This window comes from Chlorocebus sabaeus, chromosome 25, assembly GCF_047675955.1.
Source record: "Chlorocebus sabaeus isolate Y175 chromosome 25, mChlSab1.0.hap1, whole genome shotgun sequence".
Taxonomy (NCBI): domain Eukaryota; kingdom Metazoa; phylum Chordata; class Mammalia; order Primates; family Cercopithecidae; genus Chlorocebus; species Chlorocebus sabaeus.
The window spans coordinates 28,186,268-28,209,278 of NC_132928.1; the positions used below are offsets into that span (position 1 = coordinate 28,186,268).

At 54.6% G+C, this 23,011-nt stretch overlaps 1 protein-coding gene across 1 annotated transcript; it reads left to right on the top strand.

The window, feature by feature from the left end:
- The first annotated feature begins 3,075 nt into the window (after nucleotides 1-3,075).
- Nucleotides 3,076-21,810, top strand: TNNT2 (troponin T2, cardiac type). The gene is made up of 16 exons (XM_007988976.3): nucleotides 3,076-3,214; nucleotides 7,589-7,643; nucleotides 8,744-8,754; nucleotides 8,858-8,872; nucleotides 11,056-11,085; nucleotides 12,660-12,737; nucleotides 13,088-13,123; nucleotides 14,029-14,062; nucleotides 15,217-15,277; nucleotides 15,579-15,695; nucleotides 16,517-16,594; nucleotides 17,494-17,604; nucleotides 18,853-18,962; nucleotides 19,508-19,598; nucleotides 21,161-21,201; nucleotides 21,569-21,810. Exons 2-16 carry the CDS (start codon nucleotides 7,603-7,605, stop codon nucleotides 21,612-21,614), a joined length of 900 nt encoding a protein of 299 aa, XP_007987167.1. The 5' UTR covers nucleotides 3,076-3,214; nucleotides 7,589-7,602; the 3' UTR covers nucleotides 21,615-21,810.
- The last annotated feature ends 1,201 nt before the right edge of the window (nucleotides 21,811-23,011 follow it).

A 23,011-nucleotide genomic window follows, 5' to 3' on the forward strand; every position in this document is an offset into this window, starting at 1 on the left:
TGTCTTGATTGACTGCTCTAGTTTTACCCAGAATCAGCTGGGGATGCGGCCAGGTGCAGAGCCCCCTGCCCACTCCCCCTTTGCATGCCTGGGGAAGCTCCAGGTCTTTTTGGAACATGACCCTTAACACGGCTCCTAAGGGTATCATCAGTCCAGTTCCCCAGGTGTGTGGGGTATCAGCCCTACCCCTGCTCTGTGACTCTGGGTGAGGGCTCCGCAGATCTGCCCCAGGGGACAGGCCCTCAAAGTGCCATCTGTGCAGAGGTCCCAGTGCCCCAGGCTGGCCCACCTCTGGCCAGTGAGTCTCCTGTGCCCGAGTAAGGGATATAGGAACCTGGGGGCCCTGTCCCGAGCACCCCCCACCCACTGCTAGTGCTGGGGCTTTGTGAGTGTTCCAACTTCACAGCTAAGAGTTGGAGGACAAGGGTGGGCAGGGCCGAGGAATGGAGTGAGTCCTGCCTGGAGCCTCGGGACATCTAAACGGCTCTGGGTCTGCCCAGACCTCAGGTGTGACCCTGAGCCATTTCTTCTCTGAATCTCAAGCAGATGACCTCAGAGGACTTTCACATGTTCATGCCATGATAGGTGAACTTTTCCAGTAAACAAAACTGTCCCCACCCAGAGTCAGGAGAGCCTCCTGGAAGCCTTCCCCAGGCAGGGCCCCACCCTGGAGTAAAAGCCTCGGAGGACACTGAGGGGCCTGTTCCTGCAGCTGCAGCCTCAGCAGGGCCCTTCATGCCTGCACCCCCTTCCCCTGGAGTGCCCAGTGAGGGCTGGCTGCTAGGGGAAATGTCAGGGGGTGCCACAGCACAGCCCCCTCCCCTGTGAATCCAATACGGGAGGGCCCTGCCCTTGTTCCTATTGGGGACGCAGCCAGTAAACAAGGAGACCAGGGTGTGCCCAGGATGACCTCGGCTGGGGATAGATGAGTGGTAGCGACTGGATGTCCAGGCAGGTGGGGAGGCCTCTGGACGGGTGACATTGGGCACCCTCTGGAGACAGAACACCACTCCTGGCTGTACCCTCCTGCTCTTGCCGTTGGGGCCCTGTGACCCTACAAGTGGCCCGTCCTGTTGTGGATCCTCAAATTTACATGCACTGTTTAAGCATAAGCTTCCCATTCCACTCTGGCTTTGTTTTCTCTTTACATCCCTTTGCAAGGACAGGAATATCAAAAAAATGGGCTGAGAGTAACCCTGCTATGCCCAGGAGTGGCTGCTGCATGGGGGCTGGATTTCTTCATCTGAGTAGCTGTCTCACAGCGCTCTGAACAAAGCTCCTGCCTTAGAACAATTCGAAGCTGTACAGGTGTGGCCTATGACACTAAGGATCTACTGGGCTTTTCCCATGGGGCTCTATAGTGATCTAGGTGCCCAGACCCCTCTTCTAGGCATCCATGCAAATAAACTGTGGCCTGTTTGAAAGTTTATTGGGCTTACAAGGAACAGTAACCCACCCTCAAGTTAAAAAAGGGTTTGGGAAAAGTAATTCCAAATTCTACGTTATTCCAGGCCAGGACCCGAGGCAAGGCTGGGTCCTGCTTCATGGGCTAGACCGGGGGAGAGAGTTGATAGGGCTCCCCCCACTTTCTTCTGGATGGCCTGGCTCCTTCCTCACCATCCCTCGGGAATCTCTCCCCTCCATCTGCCTGTCTCTCTACAAAGTCTCCCTACTTCCCTGTGGTCCTCCTCAGTCCCATGATGCTGGCCAGCAGGCGGTTGGCTTCAGCTTGCCCTGCCACAGAGCTGGCAGTGTGGAGACCCACGTGGCAGGGGATAAGCCTGGAGCTGGGCAATCAAGGCCACTGGACTCAGAGGCCACAGGGAACTATGGAGGGGACGGAGTCAGCTGAGTGATGGGACAAGAGTCTAACAGCAGCATGGGTATGGAGCAAATGCAAGTCCCCTGTGCAGAGGACCTTTTCAAGGGCATTAGTGGTGGAGGCAGCATAGTAACTCCCAAGGTGGAGGGTTTGAGAGAAGAGTTTGAGGACTGGGAAGGTGGGACACATGACTGGGTGATGGGAGAAGAGGGCAGAGAATAGCGAGATTGCTTTCTTCGCCCACAGAGAAACAGAGGAGTGTGGATCATGAATGGGCAAGATCTTTAAGTGCCAGGGGGGTCATGGGGGAGGGGAGGGCCTGGTCCAGAGGAGGACCATTCCTGCTTCAGAGTCAAGCAGGACCTAGGCTGTGAAGATTCAGAGTGAGATGGAGGGGAGAGTCAGCTCAGCTGCCCACTGGCTTGCGTTCCGCCTGTCTCTTTCATTTTCATAATCTACCGAACCCTGCAATGGGCCAGCCCTGAACGTACAAGTGCATGCACATGGTCAGACACAGGCAAGCAAGCGAAAGCCCGGGGCCTGACACATGCATCTGCAGTCTAGCAGGTTTAGCAGGTCATAGTCCGGCACTGTTTGATTTTAAAGCCGTTAGGGGATGACCTTCGAGAGTCCGCATCACCCGTCTCGCACAATGAGCCGCCTGTTCAAGGTTCTTGACTGGAAGTTCTACCTTGTATCTGGCTGCCCGTAGCGGTTTAAGTCCATTCCCTGTGAGGAGGGTGTGCCACATGGCTTTGGGGGTCATGGAGAAGACCCACCTTGCAGATGCCCTCACGGAGGCTGGCAGAGCCGGCCACCTGCCCAAGGCTGCTCAGCCCATTCATTAGGAGCTGGTAGCCTGGAAGGTGTCTTCATCCCCAGCATCGGTTCCAGTGGAGCAGCACGTAGCTCTTGCCCTCTGCCTTCCAAGATTCTGGTGCTGAGACTTACAGAGTGTCTTGGAGGTTACCTTCTGCCCCCCAACCCTGTTCCCAGCCAGCCCTCCCAGGCCTGGGTTTCTGGCCTCTGCTTTATCAGGATTCTCAAGAGGGACAGCTGGTTTATGTTGCATGACTGTTCCCTGCATATCTGCTCTGGTTTTAAATAGCTTATCTGAGCAGCTGGAGGACCACATGGGCTTATATGGCGTGGGGTACATGTTCCTGTAGCCTTGTCCCTGGCACCTGCCAAAATAGCAGCCAACACCCCCCACCCCCACTGCCATCCCCCTGCCCCACCCATCCCCTGTCGTGCATTCCTCCCTCCGCAGGGCTGGCTCACCAGGCCCCAGCCCACATGCCTGCTTAAAGCCCTCTCCATCCTCTGCCTCACCCAGTCCCTGCCGAGGCTGAGCAGACGCCTCCAGGATCTGTCGGCAGCTGCTGTTCTGAGGTAAGGCTCGGGCAGGGCTCTGGGGAAGAGAAGAACAGAGAATGGACGGGGAGATGTGAGGGTCTTGGGCCCTGGCATCTTTACCCAGAGTCTGCCTGTGTCTGCAGAAGTCCATGGCCCCTCCTGGTGGAAGTCACACTTCAGAGGAGGGGTTGCCAGGACTGGGCTCCAAGATTGGTACAATAGAGCAGAGAGAGAGAATCCCATGTGGCCATTGGAGACCAGGGTTGGAGTTCTGGACCTGCCACTAAAGATGTAGAGTTGTAAACTCTTGGGTGAGGCACTTTCCCTCCCCAGGCCTCAGTTTTCTCATCTGTAGAGTGGGCTAAATATTTGCTAGGCCTCTGCCTGCTCTAAATACAATGAGGCTCTAACCAATAGGGACTCCCCCAAATTGCTTGTTCCAGGCCGAGGGTCACCTATAGCACTCCAGGCAGGTCCTTCTTGAGTCCCAGAGAGCAGAGTGAGACTGCAGCCCTGTCAGTCAGGTGAGTCCCCTGGTCATATTCTCAAGGCCAGGAACTCAGAAACTGTCCTGGAAGCACTGAGAACCACCAGATGTGCAGGGTCCACTGCAGCGCCTCTCCAGGCCGACGCAGGAATTCCATTTGATGCCACTGACTCAGTGCCATTCCCTCCCAGAGAGGACCCTGAACTGAGCTGCACTTGAGGGGCAGATGGGGAAAGGCCTCACTGGGAGAACCTCCCCTTGGGTGTGAGCCCAGCTGGTTGGCATTAAAGGGTTTAACCTGGGTCCCTGTAAGCGTAACCCTTGTCCCATCCCACCCCAACACCCCATCTTGGGACAGGCCTTGCTCTGTGCCCAGGAGTGGTAGAGAAGGATTCCCTTGGTTTCTAGTTTCTCCTGGGCAGGCTGAAGACTATTCGGGCAGGGGGTTGCCTGGTGTGTAAGGAATTTCAGAGCACATTCCCGGCCTGCTGTAGCCAGGAAGCTACCTGCCCTCCCAAATTCCTTTTCTGACCCATGTCTTAGAGGGCGAATCTTCCTTCTCTCTGCAAAAGTGGAATCTGAGAGGATCAGGTTGCCTGTTGCCTCCTACTTTCTGCCCGCCACTTCCACTCCTCCTGCTCTCTCCCCATCCCCTTACCCCCGCTCTCCTGGTGGGCTAACAGCTGTTGGCTCAGGAAAATCCCAGTCGAATGCTGGGGACAAGGACTGAGGGGTGGGGCCTGTGCTTCTCAGAAACTCGGAGACTGTTTCTACAAGGACAGAACTCAAGGCTCTTCTGTTTTATAGTTGGTTAACTGAAGTCAGAGAGGCTAGGTGACTTAAATAAGGCCACACAGCAAAATCTGGGTTTTAAGCCCAGATTTTTTGACCCCAAGGTCAGTATGCTTTATGCCTTCTATTGTCTTTGCTTCACTCTCCAAGAAAGGTGACCCTGATCTCTTGGCTGTGAATGTGTTAGGCTAGAAAGCTGCCTGTGGAAGGGGGTGGGACTTGGGTGTGAGGACACAGGTGTTTCAAGACATTCTGGGACCCTTGCCCTGCCAGGTTCTTGACCCTCTCCCATTCTGCAGCCTCCAGTCTCAGCCCACCTCTTTCCTCTGCATCAGGTCCTGCCTTTGAGCCACTGGCGTGGTGGTGTCCTCTGGGCTGGCTGAAAGCCCTCCTCCATCCGCCATGTCTGCGTGCTATTTTTGGGAGCTGGATGGTGCTCCCAGGAACAGGGAGAGGAGTCCAAGCGCTCTGTCCTCCTGTGAGCCCCCAGCACCATGCCCAGTGGCTCTGAACTGGTGGAAGGGCAGAATAGGAGAGGAGAGGGAAAGCTAGAAGCTATTCACCCAGGCTGGACATGCACGGTTCCTCTGAGAATTTTCTCCCTCCCACTGAGGGACAGGCTCCTTCTGGGGCTCAGGCAGGAGCTCCTCAAGTTCTCAAGTCACTAGTTCTGGTGGCTCCTCTGGGGCTTTGGGTAACAGTTGTCACCCCCACCCATCCTGGGGTTAGGAAGGCTATTCTCTTTGGCCACGCTCGTCCTAAGACCCATTTGGAGACTCTCTGGGGTTTGAGTCTTTTTTCCAGCAGAATGAGGCTTGATCCCCCATTATAGCACCTCGCACACTTGACGTCTCTTTTGCTCACCTACCCACCCCACCCTGGGGGTTGGGGCAAAAAAGTGGCTCAGAGCTGTGGTTCAGAGCTCCTTGTAAACAAGGCTCCTCCCTCACTGTCCTCATCCTGCTCCAGCAGAGGGAGCAGGGGAGGGACCACTGTGCTGCAGCTGTGCTTGTTTCTAACCCAGCAGGACTGGACATAATGGGAACAGGGTCTGAAGGCTGTCAATCCAGGGCTGCAGTGGGTGCTGAGTCTGGGGAAGTCTCCACCTAGAGGGGCAGCTGGGCAGTGGCAGCTGCCTTGGAATGGCTCAACCTCAAAGAGGCTGCCTTACGGCAGTCATCACCCCACCCAACCAGAGCCCTGGCTCTTGCCTGATGTCCACAGATGAGTGTCTGGGTTGGTCTCAGCCACTCTGGGGGGTGTGCAGGGAGAGGTGGTGAGGGAGTGAGCAGGACTATCTATGTGCCTCTGGCCTCATCCTGAGGCTTGGGTCTGAAATTAGTGCTGCAGCGCTGGCAGGCATTGAGTGGCGCAGGAGGCGGGCAGCAGAGGAGGAGCATTGGAGGGTGGTCCTGCCATCATTCTCATTCTTCTCCCACCTCACTTCAGCCTCACTGTCACATCACCCCGTCCATTCTCTCCCTTGGAAGCCAACATCAGGGAGGCTGTGGGGCTGGCATATTGCACTACAACAGAGGCTGCTGCTCACGTTTCAAACAACGTGATTGTGTCCCTGGAGCAGTGCACTGTCATGGCCCAGGAGGGCTAGGTCATAGCAGTTATTAGCTAAATGCCTACACTTCACACCAGCTCTGTTCCTCACACCTACCCAAGAAGAGCAGCAATTTCACAGCAAAGGGAGCTGAGATGTAGGGAGGTTAAGTGACCTTGCCAAGGTCGCAGGCAAATGCATGCTGGAGCCAGCATTCAAAATGAGATTAGTCTCACACTCAAGCGCTTGCTGTCTGCCCCCTCCCTGTGATTACACGCGCACTGTAACACCTGACATTGCCTAATGCCTTCCCCTTTTGTTAATGTCAGCTGGAGCCTCATAAAGACCCTGAGTAGCCAGGATGTGTACACTTTATCTCCATGAGACAGAGAAAGGGCTGAGGTTTGGAGATGTTAAAAAGACTTGCCTAAACACCCTCAGCAAGCTAATGGAAGAGGATCTGAATCTAGATTATCTGTTCCCAGTGAAGTGAGAAGATGATCTCAGAATGAGTTCCCTGGGGGAACATTTTTTAAATCGGAATTTCATTGAGATAATTAAAGACTAATATGCAGTTGTCTTTAATAGCGAGCCCTTACACACTGTGCCCAGTTTCTCCCAAGGGCAACATTTGCAAAACTAGTACCATATCAAAACCAAGATTGGACATCAATACAATCTATGATCTTATTCAGATTTGCCCACAATTGCACCTTGTGTGTGAGAAACTCTAAACAACTTTAACCTGTGTAGGTTCATGTATCCATCACCATAGTCGACATACTGAAAAGATCCCAAACCACAAGGATCCCTTCTGTGTGCTTTTATTTATTTATTTATTTATTTATTTATTTATTTATTTATTTAGAGATAGGGTCTCTAAATAAATTTCGTCCAGGCCGGTCTCTTGGGGTGCCCAAATACCTTTTGTCCAGGTCTCACTTTTGTCCAGCACAGATGAAATGGGTGTGGTGGCTCACGCCTGTAATCTCAGCACTTTGAGAGGCTAAGGCAGGAGGATCCCTTGAGCCCAGGAGTTCGAAACAGCCTGGGCAATGTGGCAAAATCCCAGCTCTACTACAAATACAAAAATTAGCTGGGCATGGTGGTGCACAACCATAGTCCCAGCAACTCAGGAGGCTGAGGTGGGAGAATTGCTTAAGCCCGGAAGGTTGAGGCTGCAGTGAGCCTTTGTGCAGTGAAGATTTGTGCAGTGAAGATTTGTGCAGTGCCAAACAGATCCTGTGGAGTGGGGGTGGGCGGAGTGGACGGAAAGGGTGAGAAACTGCAGACATTGTCTTGAGTGTCACAGATGGAAACGCAGCATCCCAGGCAATGTTGCCTGTTCAGGGGCAAGGAATGAAGTGGACGTCATCAGGTGGCCTTGCTGCCATGCGGGTGTCACTATCTCCCCTGACAGGGGAGGAAAGAGGCTTTTTGTTGCAGGTCGCACAGCTCATAAGGGGTGGAACTAGATTCAGCCCAGGCCTCTCTGATCTCTGTAAAACAGGGGCCAGAACTCTTCTGAGGAAGGCAGGCTTCCCTTTGCACCTGCACTGACATTTTTCTCTTTTTGGAGGGAGAGCAGAGACCATGTCTGACACGGAAGAGGTGGTGGAAGAGTATGAGGAGGAGTGAGTATCTGCAGCATCCTGCCTGAGTGGGGTCCCCTCCCCCCGCTGCCCTGACGCCTGGTCCAGGAGCCTCCCAGCTGTCCTAGGATTCTGGGTAGAAGTAGCTATGTGTGTTTTGGGCACCCTGGGGAGAGATATAGCCATTTCCTTTCCACTCCTGTACCCCTGGGTTATAGATCACAGGCAGAGCACAGGCCGAGGGACTTTGGGAAGCACAGGGGTTCAGCTCTAGGGTCTTTGGGGTCCTTGGCCAGTCCTGGCTAGGTGACTGGCCATGAACAGAGAAGCTGAGACGTTGGGTCTCCTGAAACTGACTGAGGAAGGTTCAATGACTCTGTAGAGGCCACAGAGCTGATTGTGCTCCCCAAAACCCAGCTCAGAACCCAGTGTTATCACCCTGTCTTGGATCCCTCCTCTCCCTGACAGTGCCCTGCCCACAGTCCTGTCCCAGAGGGAAACCAGGGGGCGGGACACAGCCAATCCAAAAACTACGGAGGATAGTGGTCACCAGGGAGGAGACAGAGGTATAGGCACAGCTCCTGCCCTCACAAAACTTACTATCTTGTTGAGATATGAAGACATAAACTGGGGGAAGAAATTAGCAAATGGGACCCGGTGTGGAGAGCAGGCTGTTGGTAGTGCAGGAGTTCTGAGGAGAGGGAGATCAGGGGCTGGAATAGTCAGGGGGCTGTGTGGAGAAGGCAGGTCCTACCTGTGTAGAATTTGGAGAGATAAGAGATTTGGGAGAGTGCAGGACTTTCTAGAAAGGGGTATAGCCTGGGCAAAGATGGAAAGAGTAAGTGAGCAGAAAGCTGGTGAGACGAAGCTGGCCGGGGCGGAGGCTTGCCGAAGATGGTAGGAGGCAGCCCTGCATGAGAAGGGCAGGCCAGGCTAGTGGGTGTCATTGCAAGGTGGGCAGGGCAGCATGGACTCCACTAGCCAACAAGGGGAAGAAAAAGGGGGATTATCTTTGGGGAAAGGCCAGTGTGTGCAAGCCTGTGCGTGCATGTGTGTGCATGCATGTGTACATATGTGTACAGGCATGTGTGTTTGCATGTGCGTGTGTGCGAGCTAATAACAGTGTTTCCTGTTGCTCTCAGGGAGCAGGAAGGTAAGCGTAAACGTGTGTACTCATTTGGATCAAAGACAGCCTGGTTTGAAACTGACCCACCTCTTCTCTCTTCTCTTGCTGCCTGGACTTCTCTTCTGAGCAGAAGCAGCTGTTGAAGGTATGTACCCCAGGCAGATGGAGAGCCAGAAAGGGGCAGGCTCAGGAATGTGGAAATCCTGGGAGCCCTGGGAAAGCAGCTCATCTGTCCCTGCTCCTCACTCTCAGCTCAGCAAGATCCTCTAACAACGGTGCCTTCTAAAATGGGAATCAGTCCTATCTGGGTTGCTCGGGTCTTGAGGCAAACAATTTAAACCTGTCTCTTCTGTCTGTCATTTGCTTCAAACCCAATGACCACTTTTCCCAATTATTTTTGCTTCTTTTCCCTTTTATCATGGGAAATTTTAAATGCATATAAAGGTAGCAATAATAATAATAATGCTCCCCCTGCCCAATGTACCCATTACCAGCTTCAACAATCATCATCTTAGGGCCAATCTTCTTTCCTCCATACTCCGCCTTTCCCCAGTTATTTTAGAGCAGACGTCCAAAATTGTTCCCAGGCACCATGTCATTTCATGCTTCAAGATTTCGCTACACTGTATCTCTAAGAGATAAGTACTACTTAAAAAACATAACCACAATGCCATGATACACCCTGAAAGATTCCATTTAGTAATTTCTCGAATGCGATTGTGAGTATGAAATTGCTCAGTGATCTGAGAAGTCTTATCTCGGCATGAAGCTTTGTTATGACTCTGAGCTTGCAGAGGCCCCTCTTGCTGCTCCTATTCTGATCAGTTAACCCATTGCCCTCCTCAGCTGTGGGTCCCACATCTCTCTGAAAGAATGCCCTCACTTTTCCTTCTTCCTGAGAGCTTGGTGCATGGAAGTGATTCAGAGGCTTCATGCCAGTCCTCCCTCTACACCCCAGGCAGGTGGACCCTGCCTTTTAGTGGCTCAGGTATCACTTCAGCATGTGGCGTGTAGACATTAGGAGAAGGGTCTCTATGAAGGTCCAAGGGGGGAGCTCAGATGGCCCCTCCTTTGCTCCCATGGCTCCTAGGGAAAATGGAGACCCTCCTGGACATTTAGGGCTGTTCCGGGGATGTCTAGCCAAAGAGGAGACAGAAGAGAAAGTCACAGGAGAAACTGAAAGAGGTCACAGGCATCTTTTATGGTTTTCAAAGAACACCAGATACTTCAGAAGCTATTGGAAATATATTTTTGAATCAAAAATCTAGCTGGTTCCAAATTCTGCTGTGTTCCCTGAACAGACTCTTGATATGGTGGCCCTTCCTTTGTTTTGGAGAATTTCCCACTTCCTTGTAACAGGTTTGGGGTGGTGGGGTTAGTGACATAGATCTCTTGATTTGGGACCAATCTGCCTGCCACACACGGTAGAATTTGGCTGTGAGTTAACAGCGTCATTCTCCACTGCACTGGGGTCTGAGCCATGTAGCATCTGCCTTGCTTGCCGTGAATAGATGAGACCCGCCTCCCACACAGCTGAGGATCTGGCTGCAAATAATCAAGAGAGAGCAACCTCTAGATGGGTGTCCACTAAGCCTGCAGGATAGATAGTGCCAAGTGTCCCTCTTCCAGGAGAGGAATTGTTCCACTTGCTGGAACTGTTTTTTGGGCAGATATTTGTACATAGAACAACTATTGTAGATGCAACCTCTTTCCTTAGGGTTATAATGCTGGACCCTTCTCAGATGGGGCAGCCTCCTCCCAAAAGGCCGGGCAAATCTCCCCTGGGGCCAGGCTCTCCAGTGAGCCTTTCTAAAGTGTGGCTTCTGGAAACTGGACATGGTTTGCAGAATACCCAAGAGCCTCATTCAGAGCAGGAACATGGGCATGCTCGTTAAGGGCAGGAAATTTGATGGGAGTGAATTATCCCCCACTCTCTGCTCTTTAGGGGCCTCTGTCTTCGTAAGAAGGAAGCCAAGGCTCTGTCGTCTAGAGGCAGTGCAGTTACCACAGATAGCGTGCTCCTCCTATGCCAGGCACCTGCTGGGCGCTCTATGCGTGCTAGGTCATTCAGTCCTCACTAGGGCTGAGAAGTGAGTAGAATGATCCCCATTTTACTGATGAGGCACCTGAGGCTCAGGGAAGCAACTGAGAAGAGAGTTGCCCCTGTTGCTGGAAAGTAGTGGCTTGGGAATTGGAACGCTGGCCTAACTCCAAAGCCCACACTCTTAAAACCACTGCGCTGGGTGGCTGCTCCTGCCCTGGGCTCTCTGCTCCTAGACTAACCTGTCTCGCTTTTCCCCTCCGCTGCGGCCACTCCCTGAACCTCAGAAGAGGAAGACTGGAGAGAGGACGAAGACGGTAGTACAGCCTTTCCTTCTGTGGTGCTTTCTGCTGCCTGCTGTCCCGAGTACAGCCTGCTTGTCCAGGGGCCCTGCTCTGGGGGCTAGGGGGTGGGAGTTGGGGTCAGGGATGGAGTGGGTCAGTCGTCCCAGGGACCAGGATCACAGTTCCGAGTTGCTCATCATGCCTGACCCTCAGGGCCACTGGCTCCTCTTCCTGGTTCCTGATCCTTTCCCTGGGCTGGGCGGTGGGAGGGACCCAGGTTGGCTGGTCTCCCAAACTGCTCCAAATGTGGCCATAGAGGGGGCCTGGCATCTGGAAGCCAGCAGCGCCACTCTGCCCCCGCGCACATCCCAGTGTTCCGTGCTTGGCGCTCCTTAGGAGCTGGACAGCGCCAGGCAGGGTGTCCAGGGTGTTGATTGGGGGGTCTGGGGACAAAGTCCTCTGGTGAACAGCCAGGGAGACTGGAAATAGCCAGAGCAGGAAGGACATGACGTCAGCCTTCAGATGCGCCCTGCTGATGGGGAGCACAGGACCAAGACAAGGGAGTGAGACCAGGGCGTCATTTTAGAAAGTGTGTCCTGACAGCGATATCTCAAGATGCAGTAGGTGTGCTGGGGAGACAGTAAGCTCCTCATCCTTGGGATGTGGCATGGCCACTGGGTGGGGTGGGGTATATTGTACGGAGAAGTGACATGCCAGATGAGGTGGCAGAGGTGCGAACAGGATGGCCTAAAGGTGAACCCCACAATGGCCATGTCCTTCCTCGCTAGCCCTCTGCTTTCACACCTAGAAGGATCATTTTGAGGCAAGACTCCTGCAGGGATCAAAGAAAAGGTATCTCCAGGCTTCAGAGAGGACTCAGACCTGGGAAGGGAGGACAGAGAGGATGAAGGCCGACCCTTCTCCCATGATGGTGTCTTCCTCCTGCCTGAGGCTTTTTCTTCTCCCTCTGCCAAGAGGCACCCACTTCCCAGTGCATCAGTGAACAGGCATCACAGAACACTTCCTACAGGCAGAGCCCAGGCCAGGCAGCATCTTGTCTCCCTTATCTGTGTCTGTCTGTCTACTCCAAGTGCCTGATTGAGATGGGGGCCACATCCTGCCAAACAAATGGATGAAAATAGAAAAATCCTGTCCACTTTCTGGATAGTATGAAGATCCAGATGTTGGGCGCACCATCCAGCCACACAGTCATACTCTTTTGGTTTCTTTGAAATATGGATTGAGGGTGTCTAGAGTCACTAGGTTCAGGACAGGAGCTTCCGGACACTTCAGCTTAAGCAGGGCATGTTCTGTGGTGCTAGACACGGGGTGGAACTTCTGGGTTGGAAAGTTGGGGAAGGAGGTGGAGTCCTGTCATCAGAGAGGTCTCTGGGATGAGTGGGGCTAAGCTGGGTGGGAGGAGGCAGCTGACAGTCAAAATCAAGAATGGCAGCCCCCTGGCATTCACGTTGGTTGTCCCCAAATTCGTCTGGACCTGGATGTCTTGACCCCCATCCCCACTCCCCACTGCCTGTTCTCTGCTCTGGGTTCTGCCTGATAGCATGAGTGGGGCCTGCTTCTTCACTCTGTCTGCTTCACTTCTCTAGAGCAGGAGGAGGCAGCAGAAGAGGATGCTGAGGATGGGGCTGAAGCAGAGGCTGAGACCGAGGAGACCAGGGCAGAAGGTAAGTCTCTGGATGAGGGTGCAGGGACCTCAGGGAGTGGTGAGAGCCCCCGGAGCCATTCCTGAGGCAGTAAGAAACCCCAGAACAGGCTTTCCCATGTGCACCTGATTCTCCTATTGGCTAAGATTCAACTGTTGATTGCCCAGTCAACAAACGTTGACTCAGCCCTTCTCTTGTGTCAGGCAGAGTCTTGGGTCCAGGGGAATGTGCGTGCGAGACACAGCTCTGTGACCCCAAAAACCAACAGCGTGCATCTTGGCTAGGACTTATTTGTGGGGGAGGCTCTTGGTGGGATGGGGGGACTTGAGCTCAGAACAAGGACCTTGATTGATTTCTCGTGTTTCATTTAGAAGATGGAGAAGAAGAGGAAGCAAAGGAAGCTGAAGGTAAGGATATCAGGAGAGAGGTACAAGAGAGGCAAAGGAGCCCCTCACCGCAGCTTTGGAGGAGAATGCCCACCGTGCTCCTTCCAGGGAAGTGGGTGTGCACTGAGAGGGTTTGGGAGAGGAGAGGACAGAACTTGGTGGCACTTCCGAAGTTTTAGATGTTGAGCTTTAAACTTTGCCCCTTCTCCTCCCAGAGAAGCTGCATTGGTGGCACCCAGTGGGAGAGGGGACCATTGTCCAGCCCCCTGGTCTGGACAGAGCAATGGGACCCAGAAGTCATATCTACACATGAAGCTCCTAGAGCTTAGGTGAAGTCACTTGTAGGATGTGGCATCCGTAGGATGAAATCCCAATGCATAGATGGTCATGGTGGGCCATTGCTGCAGTCATCGTCATGCTGCAGCCTTCACCAGGGTTCTAGGTGGTCCCAGTCACTTCTCCAGAGGGGAGGGGACAACCAGCTGGGGCTTGGAATCATGTCATCAGCTTCTGCCCTGTGGCTACCAGGAAGTCCAGGGGGTAACAAAGGAGGCAAAGACCTGGGAAGGGATTCTAGGGCCAGGACCCCTGGGGACCTTTCCAAAGGAATCCTCCCCACTGTGAAGCCCAAAAGAAGCAAAATTGCTTTGCCCAGAACTGGTGAGTGAGAGAAGGCTTTGTGTGAAATTCCACACTGTGTGAGTGTGTGCCCTGCAGAACTCTATGGGAGAGGGAGTGTGGCATCTGCAGCCCCTGCTGCCTTTGTTCTCCCGGATGTTCCTGGAATCAGGGCTCCCCAGTGCCGGGAGGGACTCTCTGTGCAGCTGGGGAAATGGAAATCCACAGGGGTCTAGCTCATCGAGGGTGGAGTTGGGACTACATCTGGGGCCCCCTGACCCATGGCTGTGTGCTTCTGTCTCCTCCAGATGGCCCAATGGAGGAGTCCAAACCCAAGCCCAGGTGAGTGGGATGCACCTGGGTAGAGCCAGGAGCAGAGGCTCAGGGAGAGAGGATAATGATGGAACAGGAGTGCAGTAGGGGCAGTGGGCATGGGCTGGGGATTTGGTGGGCACAGACCACCACATACAGTTGTACAAGTTGTGTACTGCACAAGGATCTCTTCCTAAGGGAGTGAGGGCTGAATTCCACCCAACACTCCATCACTGATCGTGCACCCTGGCAGGGATGAGGCTGTGTTCTTCTAGAAGAAGAGCCCTGAACAGACACTGTCCTCTCTCACAGTATGGCCAGAACACCTTCCTCCATGGCTGAGGTGGGACCTGGGGATAAAGGGAAGCAAATTGTGGGGAGCTAAACAATGAAACCGTGTCAGCCTAGGCATGGTGGCTTCAGAGAGCTGAGAGGGGGCAGGGCAGGGCAGCTTGGTGCCACACACGTGAAGTCCACCTGGAGGTGGTGTCTGCTGGGGGGCTGGGGTATAGGGAGCATTTCCTTTTTGATGATGCCAACCCTGCCAGCAGACGGCACCTCTTCCCACTCATAGGCTCTTCCCATTTCAGTGGGGGCTTCTGAAACCAGCCCAAGACATCCTAGATCCGTTCATTTGTCCAGTGCCTTTCCCTTTCCTGGCCTCTTGTGCACTGCGGTATCTCATTTCAGCTCCACACAGCTGGGGGAAGATGGAGATACGAAGAATCAGAGAACCCCCAGGGTCTCAGTATGTGTTGGGACCAGGACCAAACTGCAAGACTCCCGGGTTCATGGCGAGTTTCTGCGGGGTCCACCAGGGGATTTGGAGTCCGACAAGCATGCCATCTTGTCACAGATTCTTGGATTCCAAGTTGTGTAGCTTTGAGCAAGTCACTCTACCTCCCTGAGCCTCAGTTCTCCCAAGTGAGATTAACAATACCTACTTCATGGGCATATCATGAGAATGAAGTGAAATGGCATATGTGAAAGAGCTTTGTGCTTTCCCAGGTGCTGAGCAAGGCTGAGGACTGCCATTGTTGACATCAGTGTTAATATCATTGCTGTGGTTCGTAGGGGCAGTGCTGGAAGATTCTCTAGGAAGGAGTAGGACCCTGTCCTGGACACTCTTAGTCCCTGGGTCCAGAATGGGGCTGATGCTCACTGACTATTCCTGTCTCCAACAGGTCGTTCATGCCCAACTTGGTGCCTCCCAAGATCCCCGATGGAGAGAGAGTGGACTTTGATGTGAGTGGTGGCTGTGGGTTGAGCAGGCCTGGGCTGGGGATAGTCCCAAGGGCTCCCAGTGACAGAGATTTTGTGACCTGGGGCTGGGGTAGAGCACAGGTGGGATGGGTGCAGCACCGGCCAGGGTGGGTGCCCGTCCATGAGTGTGGTCCTGGGTTCAGGCCACAGTTGCCCCTTCCCTGGCCAAGCGCCAGACCCTGCCAGAGGTCTTCTGCATTGTGGTGGGGTGTGTCTAGCCCACCCATCTCTCCCCTGGCCTCTTTGGAGGGGCAGCCTCTGAGCCACAGTGGTCCACCCACAGGACATCCACCGGAAGCGCATGGAGAAGGACCTGAATGAGTTGCAGGCACTGATCGAGGCTCACTTTGAGAATAGGAAGAAGGAGGAGGAGGAGCTCGTTTCTCTGAAGGACAGGATCGTAGGTGTCCCGTCTGCCCACCTAATGTTCTCTGATGGCCCAGTCTGTCCTCCTTCCCTTTCGCGAGGCCCCACCTCCTCCAGACAGCCTTCCCTGGTGCCTCAAACCCAGCTGGGTGTGAGCTCTCCTTCAGGGGCTCTCCGGCACTCTGCACAGCTCCTGCAGCCCTGACTGGTGTCTTGGGTCCCTGCCTGCTCTCCCCACCCGACTGGATGCTCCTTGACCACCAGAGCTGAGTCTGATCTGTTTCAGGCCTCCTCAGGGCCTAATTCAGGCCCAGGCTGTGGACTGGTTGGTCACAGGCCTGCTGCCCCACCCCTGCCCTTGCCTCCTCTTCCCCCACAGATGAAGGGAACTTGAGTGTGACCTGCAGAATCCCACATCCTTCTCCTGCAGATCATGGAGGCTGCTTTGATTGCTTTTGTTTCTCCCCATCAAACTTGCCTTCCCACAGACATGCTGCTCTGGCTGGAGCAATGACTTGGCCATCTATCCAGGCATATGGCACAGAGCAGCTGCCAGGGCAGGGTGGGATGCAGGTGAGGGCAGAGCTCAGGAGGAGCCTGCCTGATGTTTCCCAATTGTGGAGGGTAGTCTCACCATGAGGAATGTTGGAGATGGGTCACCGCAGGTACCCTGCTGTGCATGTCCGTGGAGCTGGCTGAAAGTGGAGGCCCTTGGAGGCCGGGCACCACTGCTTCAACACTCTGGGAGGAACCCCCCCCCCCAGGAATTCCCTTGCCACACCATGCAGGTTTTTGTACCTGCAATGTCACCTTCTCCCTATGCACACCTGGGTGGGCTTTGCCTCTTCGCCTTAGGAGAGACGTCGGGCAGAGCGGGCCGAGCAGCAGCGCATCCGGAATGAGCGGGAGAAGGAGCGGCAGAACCGCCTGGCTGTAAGTGACCCCCAGCCCAGGCCCATGGAGTACCCCCATGCTCCCAGCTCCTGCTGGGCCCCCAGACCCCTCTCTATTCATCAACATGAATGAAATCAGTCAAGAGACAATATTGGCCAGGTGTGGTGGCTCACGCTTACAATCCCAGCACTTTGGGAGGCCAAGGTGGGTGGATCACCTGAGGTTGGGAGTTCGATGCTGCCCTGACCAAATGGAGAAACCCCGTCTCTACTAAAAATACAAACTTAACTGACCATGGTGGCACATGCCTGTACTCCCAGCTACTTGGGAGGCTGAGGCACGAGAATCACCAGGAGGCAATCACCAACCCAGGAGGCAGAGGTTGCAGTGAGCCGAGATCACGCCACTGCACTCCAGCCTGGGCAACAAAAGCGAAACTCCATCTCAAAAAAAAAAAAAAAAAAAAAAAAAATCATCAATATCAACCTAGGAAGTGCTGGACATTGTCTTGGTTCTGACAATGTATCAGCAAACCAGAGAGAAACGCCTGGGTCCTTATGAACGTGTTATTTTAAAACACTCTCCAGCCCTCATCCCTTCCCCAGTGCAGACTTCGTGGGAGCTGAAGGCCCCATAGCTTTCTTCTGTGCAGCTGCTGAAGGCATTTCCAGAGCAACAGGTCTTCCAGAGGCACTCCCAGCTTGAGGGGGTGACGAGTCCTCACATTTCGGAATCAGGACCTCATTCATTCACACAGTCATTTCTCAGTCAGTGGACTCCTGTGGGCCAACCCTGTGCTGGGAGCTACCCCCTCAGAAAGCTCCTTGTCCAGCGGACAGAAAGCTGAGCTCACCCATAAAGACCATAAGCTTCAGCCCAGAATTGGGGTTTCCCATCCTTTCCCCTAATTTGCTTTCTTCCTGCTTGCTGTAAATCAGGAAGAGAGGGCTCGACGAGAGGAAGAGGAGAACAGGAGGAAGGCTGAGGATGAGGCCCGGAAGAAGAAGGCTTTGTCCAACATGATGCATTTTGGGGGTTACATCCAGAAGGTAGGTGGGGAGCAGCAGGGGTCGCCAGGAGGTCCTGGTATAGCCCTGAGGAATGAGGTGTCCACTGCAGCAGGTAGACTTTAGGTCAGATGCCAGGAAGGGATTCCCAGCTCTTGTGGGTGGGAGACTGAGGTCTCCTCATGCCCAGCCCCTGAGCTGGTTTTCAGCCTGACGGTGACTTGCACTAGGAAGGGCCTGCTGGGATAGGGGCTACAGGCAGAGCCTGGGGCACCAGTGGTGTTCCCCATGCCTGGCCCCAGCAGTGCTCAGGAGCCCTCAAGGAGGCTGGGTGCAGCTGGAAGAGCCTTGTGCCTACAGTCAGAGCTCTAGTTGGAGACCCAACTCTGCCACATGCAGTTGCTTTTGCAACCTCTGAGCCTCAGTTTCCTTAACTGGCACTCGTATTGCCTGCCTTGATGCTTTGAGAAGCCCAGATGAGCTACCATGGAAAGCGTCTATGTGCCACACAGATGTGAGGTTGTTTGTTCCTGGAAACTGACTCTCAATCCCTAACTTTTGGGCCCCATTCCTCCTAGATCCTCCATTCTCAAGGGAGGAGGGGTATGTGAAATTTATTTTCTCTGGGTAGGGAAGGAATAAAAACATTTTCTTAGATTTCCAGCTTAGTCCCCAGCTCAGAACTAGGCCACCCCCTGCCTCTGCCCCCATGGTGACCACACCAGCCAAGACTTTGGCATCAGTCTATCAAACAGCCCCTGCTGTAACCCCCAGACCCACGTCCTAGTAAAGCCGGCTGCCTACAGCGAGTGTCTGAATCTTCTTTTCCGTGTCTCTTTGCCTTTGTCTTCCCGCCTTCTCTCTGTGTCTCTGTTGCCGTCTTGGTCTTTTTCTCTGGGCCTCTCTCTCATGGTTTCCCGGTTTAGCAGGCCCAGGTGGGTACCAAAAACCTTACGCCTTCTTCCTCCCCATAGTTTTGGGGAGCTCCCTGGGAGGGAAAGGCGCCTTGCTGGAGGGAAGGAGTGAAGAGATTGGGCTGGCTAGGGACGGGGGGAAGCTGGTGAGAAGCGGAAGAGATTAGTTAGGCAAAGAAGGAAGAGGCTGACATGATCCTCCTTGCCCCGCCTCAGTTTCCCCAGGGAATGCATGTAGCGTGGGGTGTGGCAGGAAGACGAGCATAAGAACCTGGCCCTCCTACAGGCCTTGCTCCACCCCCACGGGGTTTGGGGAGGGTTAGGGGACAGGGAGGGGGCAATCTGGTCAGTTTTCTCTGCTTCCCACACCCTTCAGACAGAGCGGAAAAGTGGGAAGAGGCAGACCGAGCGGGAAAAGAAGAAGAAGATTCTGGCCGAGAGAAGGAAGGTGCTGGCCATCGACCACCTGAATGAAGATCAGCTGAGGTGGGGGCTGGGAGGAGGGGTCCTGGGGCACTGCCCGCATCTGCTCCGGGAGGGGTCGGGCCGAGGGCACTTCTTGTATGAGCCACCAGAGGGCGTGACTGCCTCACATATTTTCCCACGGCAAATTCGGTGGGACCAGAGCTGGGCTCCAGCAGGTCGGGCCAGCTCCTTTCTGGGCTTTGTTGATGGGCAAAGAGAACTGAGCAGGTGCCCCATCTCTCTGAGCTTCATCTTACCCACCTGCACACGGGTGTCAGTACAGGGGACTGAACTAGATGCTCTCCTGCGCCAGAAGGGCTTCTCCCGCTCCCTGTTTGTTCTTGGAACTTTGCCCTGGCAGCCCCTGGTGTCCATTCCTGAGCACTGGGTGCTGCCGTCTGGTCCCCAGGCTGGGTCAGGCCCAGGGGGTGGGCTGGGGTACCCTTGGCAGGCCTGGAGGTGGGAAGGAGGGCTGGAACCCTGGGGGGTGAACCGGGACCAGGACGGAAGCCCAGGAGGGCCCTTCCTTACTGGCCCTCACCCCATTCCCACCCTCGCCTGTGCAGGGAGAAGGCCAAGGAGCTGTGGCAGAGCATCTATAACTTGGAGGCAGAGAAGTTCGACCTGCAGGAGAAGTTCAAGCAGCAGAAATATGAGGTGGGCTGCCATGCTGTCCCCGCCCAGTGTCTCCAGCTCATGCTCCTCCTGGTTCACTGCGTCCCATAATACTGCTCCAGGTCCCTGGGTCCCTGTCCCTATCCCCCACCAGCCCCCTTCAGCTCCTGCATCTGCCCCTGCTGCCTGGCCTTCAGCAGTGTTCCATGTCCACCGCATTGACAACTGCTTGCTGGAAGTGTCTGAGAGCTTGCTGGTGCTGAGCAGAGACACTTTCTTGGGGTTCCAAACCTGGGGGTCTCCAACACATCGAGGCAGCAGCTCAGTGATCTGAGCTGGATACAGGGACCAGGATGCACCAAGCCAGGACCCCCAGTGGAGGGGGAGGGCTGCCCTCAGAGAGGTGCTTCTCCCCACGTACTCCTCAGGCCCTGGTGTGGTCACAGATAGGCTGAGCTTCAAGCCCACAGTCTTTCAGGGTCCTATGTGCACTAATGAGGGTCCTAGGCAAGGAAATGGCTTAGAGGACACGGATGCTACATCCCTGAGCTCGGACCTGGGCACCAGTCCTTCCTTCCCTACCCAGTCCCTCAACCCCAGCCCTGGGGCCTCTTTGCTGACTAAGGGAAGAATTCAGCTTCCCCTGGAGGGTCTCCTCTGCTGCTCCTGCCAAACCACTCCTCCCTGGGTAAGAAGCCCTAGGGGCTACAGGGCACTCCCACCTCCCAATATGGAGAGAGGCTGTATTGCCTGGTGACAATGGCATGGACTTTGGAGCCATAATGCCTGACCTGTGCCCCTCACTGGCTGTGTGACGTTGGGTGAGTTAGTCTACTGTTCCTTGCCTCCATTTCCACAGGTAACACTACGATCTACTTCACAGGGTGATTGTGAGGGTTACAGAGATAATACTAATTATTATTATTACTATAGTGTTCCAATCACTGTTCCCAGCACGTCCCATGTATTAACTTATGACGCCCTCATAGCAGTCCTATGGGTTCATATCTGGGAAGGTGCTCGGGACAGAGCCTGGCACCCACTAAATGTTCAGCAGGTGTCAGCCATTGTTATGGCCTCTCTAGGCCTGCGTCTTCCACTTTTTTCTTTTTTTTTGGTTCCACACTGAACTCTGCACTGACCAACAGGATACAGATTTGCCAAACTTTGGGGCAGCGCCCTGCAGGGGTGTGCATAGGGATGCTACCCCTCAAAGGGCACAGCTTCCGGGATGGTGGACAGCTGGGTCGGGGAGCCCCAGAGGGGTCTTGGGCTGGGCTGCTAGGAGAGCTCCATGACACAGCCTCCAGCTTTGTGCCCAGCTCTCAGAGGCCCTCCTTATGGGACTCTCATCCTGGACCTACTATGCCCCTGGAACCCCACAGTGAGAGGCCCATGAGGCATCCTGGAAGCTGCTCCTTGGCTTCTGCCTGTGGCACACGGGCCCCTCCTGACCCTTGACTATCCTAACCCATCCTACTCTTCGATGCTCCTCCTTCTACTGCACCACTGCACTCAGCCCCCTTCTCCCCATCCCCAGGCCACCTGGGACCTGAGCCAGTCAGCTTCAGTGTTGCTCTTTGTTCTTCCCACTTTTCTTGCAGATCAATGTTCTCCGAAACAGGATCAACGATAACCAGAAAGTGTAAGTGTCTGAGGTCATCCTCGCTTAGCCCACCGCCTGTCCCCTCCTTCCCTACCTTCCAGCCATCCCATTCCTCCTTGGAGCGCACCAGGCTCCCAGGCTTTCCTCCTCTGCTTCAGCCCACAGGTTTCCTTCTCCGGGTCCTCCGGGGCCTCGTGCTTCTCTCCCTGTGGCCTCTGCTTGCTGGTGGGTGTGGGATATGGGGCAGAGAAGCCTCCCTCCAGCTTCAGGCTGCTGCCCTATTCTGCCCCTGGAGGCAGCTCCAGGCTGCTCCTCTCACCTTTGGCACCCCCATCCTACCCAAGCCCCATGGTGACCTGCTACCCTGCCTGTGTGTCCATGTCACTGGGTCCTGCTTCCCCTGCAGCTCCAAGACCCGCGGGAAGGCCAAAGTCACCGGGCGCTGGAAGTAGGGCCCAGCCTCCTTCACCAAAGATCTGCTCCTCGCTCACACCTGTCTCCGGCCTGCACTCCCCTAGTTCCTGGGTCCTCCTGGGCACCCCGGACAGCTCCTGTTTGGAAATGGGGAGCTGGTCTAGGTGGGAGTCACCCCTCCTGCCTGCTCCCACACCCACTTCACACCTGTAATAAAAATCCACCACACACTGACTGGCATTTCTGTCACTTCCCCTTCAGAGAGAGAGAAACTGAGGTGAGACGTTGGTCTCACAGGCCCCCGGAATCTGCCAGGCTCGGAGGAGCTTTCCCCTGTCTGGTCTCCCTGCTTGCCTCCAGCTGGGGAGAGGGTGGAAGGCCCAGGTACAGCCCAGGAAGCAAGAGCAGTGGAAAGGACTTCTGATCATAGCTCCTGGGAGTCACCGAAACAGCACATGGGAAAAATGCTGTTGAGGGGGACAGAGCATTCCCTGTGTGAGTCACTCACTGGAGAACAATGCAGGCCTCTTTGGATGGTTCCCATTCTCTTTCTCCTCCTAGCCAGGGCCCTAGGAACCAGGTGTCTGAGGGACAGGGAGCTCTTGAGGAAGGAAGGAAGGCAGGTTTTATTGGGCAGCCATTCAGGTCTGAGTTGTTAAGAGGTGTGGGTTAATCTGGGTGCCTCAGTTTCCCCCTCCCATGATCTGCACATCCTCGAGGGCTTAAACCACAGGGTCCAAAGCTGAAGAGGACAGCTTGGTGGCATGGATTTCAGTTGGCAGAAAGACAAGGAAACGATGAGAGGGCACCATCCTCCTCTCCAGAGGAAAGCCTGAGAGGACACATTCTCTTGACCCTTCATCCCTTTGCTAGGCATGGAATTTCTCCCAATTCCCGATTCCTTCCCTTGGCTCCCACTTGCCACCCATCAGCAAGTGCCTGATGAGCTGTGTCTGGAAAGGCTTCCTGTGGTCTCCCAGCCAGAGCGAATCTACTTCTGCTTGCTAGAGCATGTGCTGTCACAGCTATGCCACCCAATGTCACACTCTGTTAGACTCATCTCTTCCTGCAGGCGTGGCTCTCATGCTCCCAGGAGAAAATGCAGACCTGTTATCCGGTGCTGTATGCCAAGCACTGGGATCCATGTGGTGAGAGATGAAGAGGAAATGGTCCTTGGGCCACAGGGAGGGTCTTAGCCTGGGGTCTCGGCCTCATTTCTTATTCATTCATTCATTCAATCATTCAAATACCTCCTGAGCACCAACTATACGCTAGACACTGTGCTGGGTGTGGGGTGCTGTGATTTAAGCCAGCACATTCCTCATGGAGCTCACAGAGCTCACATCCAGCAGCAGGGGAACAGCAAGCAGAGGTCCCAGCCTTGGGTGACAGAGGAGGGTGGGGGGTGTGATGCTGCGGAGATGCATAACCCTGG